The sequence below is a fragment of the Pimephales promelas genome, chromosome 4 (genome assembly GCF_988280905.1).
Source record: "Pimephales promelas chromosome 4, fPimPro1.hap1.1, whole genome shotgun sequence".
Lineage (NCBI taxonomy): Eukaryota > Metazoa > Chordata > Actinopteri > Cypriniformes > Leuciscidae > Pimephales > Pimephales promelas.
In genome coordinates, this window is record NC_142772.1 from 26,272,397 (window position 1) to 26,284,540 (window position 12,144).

The window sequence follows — 12,144 nt, forward strand, 5'->3', positions numbered from 1 at the left end:
AGAATAAACTAGAAAATAACCAATAACAAAAGTGCTAGGAAAGTTTTCCTAAGTAAGGGGACCGAGTGCTGCATCATAGAAAAATAAATAACTATCGGTAAAAAAAAGGGAAAAAAATTGTTAGTCCCGGCCAACTAAAAAACACATCAGCTGCCTTGGATATTGAATGGCCTTAAAAAGCAGAACATAATAGAAATGGCAGCGATTTTGTGAATTGAAAAATCTCTATAAAGACCTAGTTGCAGGATAACAAAAACTATAAATATACACCATCAACTCTGAATGTAGTGCAAGTCAAACCAGCAGGCGTCCTTGAATTAACAGGCAGCAGGCAAGTTTGTCTCTCAAGTGGGCAAAGGAACTTCTGAACCGTTGATAAATCCGCGACCTCCAATGAAGAAGGCTGGTTTGCCCTCCTCTCGAGCTTTTTTTATGACTGGCCATAGTTTGCTCCTTCGTTCTCTGTCTTCCTTAGAAAGATCCTCTGCAAATCGTAAGCCGTTGTTGCGCAGGTATGGTGATGTCTTGGCGGCTTTCCACACGGCATCTCTGCAGACACGTGCGATGAACTGGATGATGATGCCTCTGGGTCTGTGGTCATTCTGCCGCTTAGTGCCGAGCCGATGTACAGTGTCGATGGTATCAGCCAGCCTGTTCTTTTCCTCAGGCAAAACAGCCTGACAGATCTCGATGGCCTTCCTCCGTATGTTTTCCTTTTCTGTTTCTTCAACTCCGTAAAGTCGAAGGTTCCATCTCCTAGAATATCTTTCTAACTCCGAGAGCCTTTGCTGACATGCGTCTACTCGTTTTTCTTCTTTCGCCATTTTCACCTCGAGTGTACCCACTTTGCTCTTTACATCCTTAACTTCAGCACATACAAAGTCAATTGTCTTTTTAAGTCCTTCGATTTTAAGTGCATTGGCACTGACCATGCTTTCAATGCTGTCTGACCGCGTATTTATCAAGGTTGAGAGGCTGACTATGATATCGCTAGAGTTAGCATGTTCAGACCCGACTGTGCACATCATTTTCTTCGATACAGGTGACTTACTGGGAGTGATAGGCAGCAGTGGAAATTCTTCCATGAAGTTTTCCGTAGTGGGAAGAGGAAGGGAAGCGGAGGAATAATCGTGACAACTGTCAACTAGAACATTGCCAGCCTTAGGAGTAGCATTGCTATCCTCTGGAAGTAGCTTCCGTCCGGCGCTCTCTTTGCCTCTTTTCCTTTCGCGTTGGTTTGACATTGCTCAAAGGTTCGTTTTCCGATTGGTGTAATATTTATGAAAATAAAATTTAGTGCGTGGCGAGACAAAAAAAATTGAATTTTACCGTTTCCAAAACTTTTGTTTGCAGAGCTCGGTAGAAAGCGTCTACTCACTCGGCCATCTTGGCACGCCCCCTTCCAAGAGGTTGCATGTATAAGTCCGTCCTTGCTAGATGACGTTTTTGTAAGTATGTTACGTAGAGCGTGCTGTGGTACACGACAAATATTGTTAAGGTTTTTTATTTAGCTGTGAATGTATTGGAAAACGTGTATTCCTACAGCTAAGATGCAGGGAGGCCTTTACTGGCATCACATAGTCGCGTTGCTGCATAGTGAAAAATGTCATTCTTGTTTACACTGACCAACTAGAGTATTATGACTTGTAGAAACTGTGTGAATCGTGAGTGGTGCAGTGAACCCTACACCGCCTGTAATGCAGCATTTGATTTGTAGCCTGGCTGCTGAAAAAGGAGGACTGTCATTCACAGCTTTTATTCTCTAATTTATTTTAATGGACTGGAAGCACTTGATGGTTTGTATGCAGACCATGCTCACTGAACTCATTCTTGCTGCACATTAGAGACCTCATTGGTATTTTGTCCTAAATGTGTAGATGAACACTTTACAATTTAGGATCTCTCAAACATGCTCTATAATACAGTCAGTGTCTACGAATCACGTCCTCTCTGTGAAATGCTGATTTTTCCCTAAACCTGTTTGGGAACTTGATAAGCACTTTTTTGAAATCAATTTCAACAGTTCATGTTTAATGGGAAAGCCTCATTCTTACATCTACTATATCTATTATCCAATATATTGTTAGTTTTATTAATTTTGAAGCCTAAATGTAGTCCCCAGTAGTAAAAAGCTAAAAGTAGGCTTGGTCCCACAACTTCAACGTCACCATCACTAGGCTTCAGACAACACTTTCAGTTTTTATCCAAAAAACATTGTCCCTCAAAGTTTGAGTTAGAATAGTTTATAAGAGCACAGTTGTAAGCATAACAAAGCTGTAAAAGTGGACTGAGTTTACCCGTTCAGCATAATGATGCTTAATGTCCTCGACAGCCTCTGCAGTCCAATTTAGTCACTTGTTTGCTTGCAACCGCCTTTTTCAAGGCATGTAACAGCTTAAAAAAAATCACGAGTGGGGTAACACTGATGTATTTTATGTCATATAATGTCAAAAATCAGAAAAATTATCCGCTTATGAAAATTGTTCGAAAAGCTCACAAGATTTTGTTGTCCTGAAGCCACAAATAAGGGTTCGCCCTTTAGTAGAATAAAACGTGAAAGTTACAAGTGAGCTTGTTCACCACAGCCTTATTTCATCCATTTAACCAAAAACCCATTTAAAAAAAAAAAAAACCATTGAATTCAAGACGATTGAACCGTAAGTGCTAAAATGCTAACTCGTTTTCGCGTTTTGGCCTACGAATGTACATCATACCTGTACCTCTCTATTAAGTAATTGATTGATGTGCATGTCTGTGTGAAGACCGTTCACAAGCCAGTGAAGAAAAGTTGAAGAAAGTTTCACCATTGGTTGGCAACGAACACGCAGTATGATTTCAAAAACAACACATTCCAGTGCCAGATCGCCTCTTATTTAACACGGTGAACATCAACTGGGTATGTTTCATTTGCATTAGGTAGATCCGTGCAGATGTTTCAAAAACGGACAATATCGACCCTAGTAAAAAGTAGTGGGGACTCCCATCCCGTCCAACTCGTAAATTATGCCTTTGCTCCCTTGTCATTGTAGCTCTGAATGTCTATCATATCATTGCATGTACAATCAATAGCAGCACCACCGGTATTACATGAATTGTTGTTCCTAGGAGTGTGTAGCTGTTTTTTTTTTTGGCTCTGAAAACTGTGTTTATCACGTCATTGTCAAACATTTCCTTGTGTTCAATCCATTTGATTATAGTTATTATCTATCTATCAAGCTTAATCATTTTGTTGTTTTCTTTCTTCCCTACAGAGGACGCAACAATGCCAAAGGACCTTCCACTGCAGTGAGTTGTAACTTTTCTTTCAGTTTTTTTCACTTATTCATAACATTGATTTTCTAAATCGACAAAAAAACGCAAGTAGTCCTCAGTTGAGCTCAATATCAGAACCTTGAACACTGCTCAGACAATTATGTTAAAGGACCAGCACTGTAATACAATTTAAATATACGTCATATTGTCTATGTCTATTTACCTATTTAAGGTGGCATTCAGTGGAGTTTATGCAAACATGAGGATGGTTCATGTTTTGACCTCAGTTGTGGTGAGTCCAATTGCAGTTATTAGTAAAGTTATAAAAATGCTTGTTTGTGCAGTTGTTATTATTTTCTCTGTTTTTTATTTTATTTTATTTATTTTTTCAGCTTCTTTACCAAAATTAAACCAATTTAATCATACTGAAATTTGTTTTGTGCTTCACCACTCAACAGGGAAACAAATGTGAACTTAAGGTTAAAAATGGCCTGATCTACGAAGGAGTTTTTAAAACCTATGGCCCAGAGGTAAGGAGAAGACTTCCTATGGGTCTAAACTCAAGTGTTTAAATCACTGTGTAGTAGACATGTGCCGGTATCCGGTAATGCCATAAATCGCAATAATGAATATGCACAATATTGTTATTGCGGGCAAAAATTTGAAATACCGTGAAAAATAATAGATTTGAATTTAGACTTTTAGAACGTGCATTAGCTTATTAGCTTCCATCAACCGCTTGAACACTGCGTATAGACGAATCCGGCGAAACTACCGGAAGTAAGCGGGCGCCATTACTGAGCTGTTGCTGGGTAGCGTTGCGCCATTGCCTCCTATTGTTTTAGTTGCAACTTGCGTCCACTGGAATAAACAGCCCGCGATTTACGACTGTCACTAAAGTTACAACGTTAGCCCTTGTATAATGTCGAGTGGGTAAACAGTTTCCGTTATAAATTGTTTCTATGGTGGCAGTAAAATTTCAATTTTGAAGAGAAAACATTGTGAATACCCCGGGTCGACTGCCCCTGTCTGGAGCCGTACGGTTTACAAAGATTTCCTGGGCGGGTACAAGACGCGGACATTCGCGTATAATAACAATTATTTAATGACATAAGTAAAAAATATAATAAATATGTGATATAGTGATCAGCAAAATCTGATATAGATTTTAAATATAACGTTAAATATAACGTTATGTGACATAATTGTTCTCCCGCTGTTATATTGACCTCTTTCCATGGTTTAAAAACACTAATTGGTCGATATTATGTATACTTTCTAGTAGGGGTGGCACGGTTCACGAAACCGACGGTTCGGTTTGTATCACGGTTTTAGGGTCACGGTTTTCGGTTCTGTACGGTTCTTGTTATTTTTTTCTTTTAATCTTTAACACTCCAGAAATGTACTTCAGCATGTGATCTATAGCTTAATTATCCACACTTTAGGATACAGTATAAAAAAAATGATATTCATGCAATCATGCACAAACTGAATTTGACTCTTTGACTTTAAGCACATTTTGGGACTATCTCAGAGGAAAGCTATAGGTGAGATTTAGATACAGCAAGAGAGAAGACATTGACATGCTTTTCGTTTATTTGGCAAAAAAAGGAGAATGTGTATCACACTATATCTACAAGAACTTGTGCATTTTTATCACACAAATCTTATTTTCACAAGAAATAAACTTGCATTTATCAACTGACAACTTTTGTAGCTCTTACAAAAATTCTATCTTTTAAAAGAAAAAAAGAGGAACTATTAAAACAATGTCTTTTATGAATAAGTCAATATACATGAAACCTCATTGCCTATAATTAGTTAGGCTATAGCAATAGCAAAGGCCATAAACATAAAGTGAAACATAAGTTCAACCTCAACACAAAAGACAGTATCAACAATGCTTCTATTCCCAGAGAGTCCCACTTAAAATTAAAGTGCAGGATTTGGAAACGTATGACTGAAGCTCTTATCTAAACATAAAATGCCACTGTAGCGTTATATTAAAATATCATAACATGAAATCCAAAATGTTCCCACACACCGGACTTATAGACTTATACGACGCTGGCGCATCCTCCAACTCCCTCATCTCTCCCACTTGCCATTTCTCCGCGTGCCGTGACCGCGCTCCATACTCCACTTTTACTGGCTTGTTTACTAACTTGAACCGGCGCTGCACAGAGCGATCGGTAATGACATCAAATACCGCAAAAGTGAGTGACGGAGCCGTCGCTCTCGGGCTAGTTTGATGTTATTCACCGGTCGCTCTGTGCAGCGCCGGTCCAAGTCGAACAAGCTTATGTCGCGCGAAAGAAAACACACGTCACATACGGGCACGAGGCGCATGCGTCGAACCGTGAGACGCACACACGCTCCGAACCGAGACAAGCGAACCGAACGGTTGGGGTGTTTTTCATGTACCGTGCCACCCCTACTTTCTAGCTGTAACGTTACCTTACCCTTGCCCGTTGCAATGTGAAAATGAGATAAATAATGGACACAAATGAAAAACATGAATTTGTTTATTTGATTTAATTTATTTATTTATTGTTGCCAAACGAATAGATCTTTTTATAGTTTCCTCGTTAGCAAACGTTAGCCTAGCTAGCTTGCCAAGCTATTTTCATAAATAATCTGTAAGATCGTTTGTACCTTCACCTGTGACTGGAGGCCAAGGTCTAACATCATCAACCCAACAAGTCATTCTGCCTGGCTGTAGCTGTCATCGAGGGTGCGTTCGCGTTATCACCGAGGTTTGTTTACATACCGGTGCATATGTCTATGCCGGTGTAACAGCTCAGTAATGGCGTCGCCACAAGATGGCAGCCTACACAGAACGCTCGTCGGATTCGTCTATATGCTGCGCAAAACACGTGTGCACTCTCTCTGATGTAAACAATCCCCACATGTATAAGGGGACGGAGGGGACGCCAGAGTCACTGTCAAGCCCTCTTGAGGTGTCGTGGGCTAGTTGACGAAACACTGAAGACGGAAGGTGCCCACTTGAAGACCCTAGAGATGTCCCCTACTCGGCTCAATCCAGACGGTTGTCGTGCTGGTCCAATGGGGAGACCACACTGTAGTTGCTGCCGTTGTTTGTGCTGGCGCGCCAAGTACACTGCAGCCGTTAACGCCGGACAGAAGGAGATTCACATCACCATATGGAAAGAAGCGTAAATGGATGGAGAAGCATAGGTTACAATAAAGCTACGTCTTCGTTTGTGCTTATCTTGGTGAAAGCCGAGTACAAATCAGCATAAAGTTTTAACATCTACTCTTGTGTAATGGAAATCATAAGCACTGTGTGAATGCGCTCAGTGCGCACTCTAGTCTAATGTAAACAATCCTCACATGGAGTAGAAGCATGGCGGAAGGAGGAACGCTGCCAACTCTCACACATTCAGCTTGAGACTCAAGCGCCTTTCAGATAGGATGCAGAATATACGCATGTGACGTGTGGGACATTTTGTTGCTGCGTCGACCAAAGCACATCTGGGTCAAAGTTCAAAGAAGTTTTTGAGATTTTAATTTTCAAAATATCAAATCGCGTTGCATCTGAAGGGCAACGTTGAACCCAGCGGCAATTCTGCGTCCTGTCGGCGCTTACACAATTGGCGAGTGGGGGTTCAATCTTCAACTGGCTGGCTGGAAGCTGCCAGCGGTTGTCTGTCTGCCTTTGGCAAGTTTCAGAAACCATTGATTTTTGACAGTTTTTGTGTTTTGTGTTATGTGTGAATATAATGTCATGCCTTTATTCTTGTGTATGATTGGTGTTTTGGGTACTGTTGTCGCGATTAAACCAGTCAAATGGCCGTGATCCGACTGGCAGCTTGCAGACGCTTGCTGGACGCTCATCCAGCCAGCCGCTGCTGATCAGCGAATATAACGCGTTGCCTGACACTCTCGTTAAAAGGAAATAAATTGTTTTCTTATTATGAATATAATGTCATGCCTTTATTCTTGTGTATGATTGGTATTTTGGGGCCGTTTATCCCGATTAAACCAGTCAAATGGCCGTGATCAGGCACATTTGACTGGTTTATTCGGGATAAACGGCCCCAAAAATACCAATCATACACAAGAATAAAGGCATGACATTATATTCATAATAAGAAAACAATTTATTTCCTTTTAACGAGAGTGTCAGGCAGCGTCTGTACTGCCAGTCGGATCACGGCCATTTGACTATTAAATTGGGATCCTACTACTAATAACAATAATTTCAACAGATACATAATAAATGAGCTATAAAGGGAGGAACACAAAACACAAAAACTGTCAAAAATCAATGGTTTCTGAAACTTGCCAAAGGCAGGCAGACTGACAGACAGCCACTGGCAGCGACTGGCAGCTGCCAGTCAGCCACTGACAGGTCACGTGACCTGCCAGCCAGTTGAAGATTGAACCCCTACTGCAATTGGCACTTTGCACACTCTCTCACTCAGAGAAAAATCGCAGAACAAAGAGGACACCGACACCTACAGACTAGACAGAGCAGGTTACTTCAAAAAAAAAAAAAAAAAAAAATCAGCTCTTAGGTTTTGTCCATTTTGACCGATCGCTGTGCCTCAGTTCCTGTAAACTGATCATCTGTTACTTTTTATTGAAAGATACCGTATAACTTACCGAAAGGTATGCCTCATATATAATATCGATCAGTCAGTGTTTTTCAAACACGGAAGGTCAACAAAACTGCAGGAGAGCAATTGTTGTCACAGAATGTTACATTTACCTCAGGAAAGCCATTTAATCACCAGCACATTAGTTGACTTAAAAAAAAATCACTGAGAGTATTTTGCTATATTATATATTTATTATATGTTTACTTGTCATTACATAATTGTTATTATAATGAAAACCGCATTATATTTAATTACTCTCAGTATGTTTACAGAATTATGTGAGAAATATTTGTTTATTGAGATATATTAACATGCAGACTGTAGCCTACCTAATATTTATCCAAATCCATATCCACAGTCAATATTGAATTAAGATTGAAATCAAATCCAAGTATTTGATTGAATAATACAAACAGTAGCCTACCAGTCATTGTATCATGTAAACATTGAAACATGTTGTCATTAAACTTAATAAAATTCTGATTAACTACCATATGTTTTGTAAATCACAATTTCACATTGATGCAAGTGATGCAAGCTGTTGTTTTTTTAGATACCCACAACCCATCTGCTTCTCTTGAGCAATTAAAATATCGGAACAATACTGTTTACCGTGATAAAAGCTAACCGCAATTTCAATTTCAATTAACCGCAGCATGAAAATTTGATACCGGCACATGCTTACTGTGTGGCAATTGTTTTTTACTGTACTTTTATGCATATTTGGCATTTGTCCCTCTTTTTAAATTGTGTTGGTCTCTTCATCTGTAGTGTGATATTGTCCTGGATGCTGCACACAGGAAGAGCGTTGAACCTAATGTGGGCCCTCGCCGTGAGGATATTGTGGAGAGCATCATCTTCAAATCCTCAGATGTAGTGGTAGTTCATTTCAAAGATGTGGACCTCAACTATGCCAAGAAAGGTGAGAACTGTGTCAAATGAATGTTTGTCCCTGCTTCTTCAGTGGACACCTTAACAGGTGTAAATTACATACTGTAAATACATACTGTAGATAGATAGGTACAAGAGAAGTAAAAGGTATAGACCATTTCACAAGATGTAAACAACACTGGTCCAGAAGCACTTCCTGTTTCCGTTTTTTAACACTACATAAAAGCTGGGATAAAATACAACCAACAGAACATTTAAAACTGAATCAAAAAGTTAAACAAACACCTTCAAGATGTTTTCTTTGCATGTGAAATAAAGAAAACAGTTACAAACTGAAACAGGAAGTGTTTCTGGACCAGTGTTGTTTACATCTTGTGAAATTGTCTATTGTAGCTGCCAGTGCAATTGATCTATGAACACAAATAGCAGGGAAACTGACCAGTTTCCTGACATAAAATCAAACATCTTAATTTAAACATTGCAAAGTGTGCTTTGACTTGAAAATATGTTGCGATGTTCATCTTAGTTTGAATAAACGAGCAGACACTGATTAGCTACCTGTTCTACGTTTATTTAATTTAACAGCAAGACAACTAGCAGTGAATGTGTTTTCCAGTAAACAAATCCTTAAAGGTGCTGTATGTAATATTGTGGCCAAAACTGGTACTGCAATCACTTTAAAAATTACTGTAGAGTGGTCTATCCCCTCCCCCTCCCCCCTGACTCGAGGTTGCCAGATAGGCTACAGTATCCCCCATTTTTTATCCGACACGTTTGTAATTTGCAGCTGTGGTAAATGAGCAGAGCTGGCAACCCGAATGCCGCAACACTACTGACTACTGAGTATTTGAAATGAACAAGATTTCTTAATGTCTAGTGACATGTCAGGGCCATTTTATGATTATTTGAAATAAATTTCTTGCCTACAGCTCCTTTAACAAAAAACAACAACAAAAAAACAGGCCTATGCTGGTGGGTGTGGTGATGCGGTGGCAACTCGTGTAACATGTAAGGGTGGCGCTGCCAATAAAGCACCTAAAAGCTGACACAAAGAACCGGCAAAAGTAATGATTATGAATATGTAAAATTTAGTAAGGAGATATTTTAATTTATTAATAAAAAAAGTGTTTTTTGTCAGTGTCGGCCAAAGAAGAAGTTGACGATGCTGACTCGCCTCAAGATGTTATTTATTACTAAAACTAGAGCCATCCATTTGTGTTTTCTGCAGAATGAGTGCGTGGCTACATACGTACATGCATAACTTTTGTTTCAGTCGGACTGAATTCATTCTGATAGATGAATCCAAACGTAGGGTTTTCATGAACGCTAAACGGCTTCTATGTTATTGAAACTTGCCGGGCCAGAAAAGTTAGTAAAAACATTGTTAAAATAGTCCAAGTGACTACAGTGATTCAACCTTAAGTTTATCAAGCAACAAGAATACTTTTTGTGTGCAAAAAAAAAAAAATAATAACGACTTTTTTTAACAATTTTTTTTTCTCTGTGTGCCTTTGAGTGTTTTTTTTATTCAAACTTTAGAAAATTAACACAAATCAGTACACAAATAAATTAATTCCCCATAAATCTCTCGTTGACTCGTATAGGTTTTGTGATACTTTAAGTTGGTTTTGAATGTACATAATTGTACATCATGTAAAAAAAAAACATGAATTAATATTATTTCAGGAAATGAGTGCAGAAAAGAACAAGACCATCTTAGTTTATTTGTAATGACCACAGGGATATACCAGAACAATCGACTTAATCTGTGATGTGGTCAGTGTTACACAATCAGATTTGTGAGCCTTGAAGTGTAAATGCAGACCACCAAAAACCTCATAATGGACAGTACCTGCTGTAGACCTGCCATTATGTTTTGTTTACTGAGTTTGAAATGTGTTGTTATGAGATGGGATGACATTTTGATGGATCAAAGACATAGCAAACCACTCGTTATAAAATATTAATAATGCTGCTACTACATACTGCTTTCAGCAAAATACATTTATGAAATTATTATTCCAGACATACTTGACATTGGATATAGAACAACCTCATAAGGCATGAAATCAATTGTTTTTTATCCTTTTGGTGACAACAGGATTTGCAGTTTTCATTGAAGTGTGTATATTTAATGTCTCCACTGCTCCATTCAGTCTATCCAATCCCGTTCAGCCTGTCTATCTATTTCACTGTAGCTCTTTGAAATGCATTAGTTGAATCTCTTCAATGACTTTCACAAAACTGACACCTTCTTTATTCTGTCTTTTTCTCTTAAATGGGTGTAGTCTCATCAGATGCAGGTAATACATCTCTTCCCTTTCTTTTACCAGTGTATTTTTATGCAAAAAAAAAAAGTTTTATTAGTTGCTTGCGGCATTCTTTGAGTATGTGAATAGTGCAAGGCATTTTGATACAGAAATGCTTTTGTTATTTGTTATTATAATCTCGCTTGATCATGTTGGGTCAAACTAGAAATTAGTTTACTAATTGATAACACCCATGTTTTAAGTACCTAAAAGGCTCATTTAACAAATCAATTAGAGGTAGCTTTTTCACAAGGTTTGTTTTCTACAATGCACAATTTACCTCATGCTTACTGAGGTGAAGTAATGTCATAATAACTTCAGCTTCAGCTTCGATTTTAAATCGTGTGAAGATAAAATGTCATTCACTAAAAGCCAAACAAGCAACAGGCGAGTGCTGAACCCTCTCAAAGCTGGCTGCAAGTAGCTACTTTAACATTTTGACTGTCATTGCATCATGAATCTGATGATGTCATATCATAGGCCTGTTTCATTTCATGAGCACTAGAGTATTGCTTTATCTAAATAAATCTTGGCGTGATCATAAATCTTAAGGTTGTGATTTAGTTTTGATCCATTTGCATGCTTTTTCTCCTCTTCCTTTATAAAAAACAAATTTATTGAAATCAACATTAACAAATTTCAACTCAAAACAAGGCCAGTTTAACAGCGATAAACAAATCATGCTGGCATGAAAACTACTTTATCAATTCTTTGAAACTACAGATTGAAATGGGTCTGTGTATGTTTTAATCATTTTATTTCCTATCTGGAATGGAATAGTGAGAAATGAAAAGACTGCTTGTCTATTAGTTTTTGTTTTGTCTACTTTAACTAACGGAAAATTAGATCTCTCTCATTTTTCCTTGGATTTACAAATCGGGTATGGATTTGACATTTTATTGAATGTGTGGGAGCCACTGAAAGCCCCTAAATCTGATTTGTCAAACCGGGCTGTCTTCAGGATGGCCTTAATTGGCTGTCTTCAGGATGGCCTTTATTTGTCAGTTAAAATAAGTTTTACTGCCAAATTACATTGTAATACGGTAAGCATTTGTCACCACATGAAC

At 38.5% G+C, this 12,144-nt stretch overlaps 1 protein-coding gene across 10 annotated transcripts in view; it reads left to right on the plus strand.

Annotated features, from left to right (window-relative positions):
* atxn2 (ataxin 2) overlaps nucleotides 1-12,144 on the plus strand; it is a 38,513-nt gene that overhangs the window by 5,475 nt on the left and 20,894 nt on the right. For 8 of the 10 annotated variants that reach the window (XM_089130181.1, XM_089130182.1, XM_089130187.1 and 5 more), the window contains exons 2-6: nucleotides 3,252-3,285; nucleotides 3,485-3,544; nucleotides 3,711-3,782; nucleotides 8,649-8,799; nucleotides 11,057-11,071. In XM_089130181.1, the coding sequence (XP_088986307.1) occupies nucleotides 3,252-3,285; nucleotides 3,485-3,544; nucleotides 3,711-3,782; nucleotides 8,649-8,799; nucleotides 11,057-11,071 (332 nt within the window). The remainder of the gene's footprint in view (nucleotides 1-3,251; nucleotides 3,286-3,484; nucleotides 3,545-3,710; nucleotides 3,783-8,648; nucleotides 8,800-11,056; nucleotides 11,072-12,144) is intronic. The other 2 variants (XM_089130184.1, XM_089130189.1) reach the window with 1 other exon arrangement.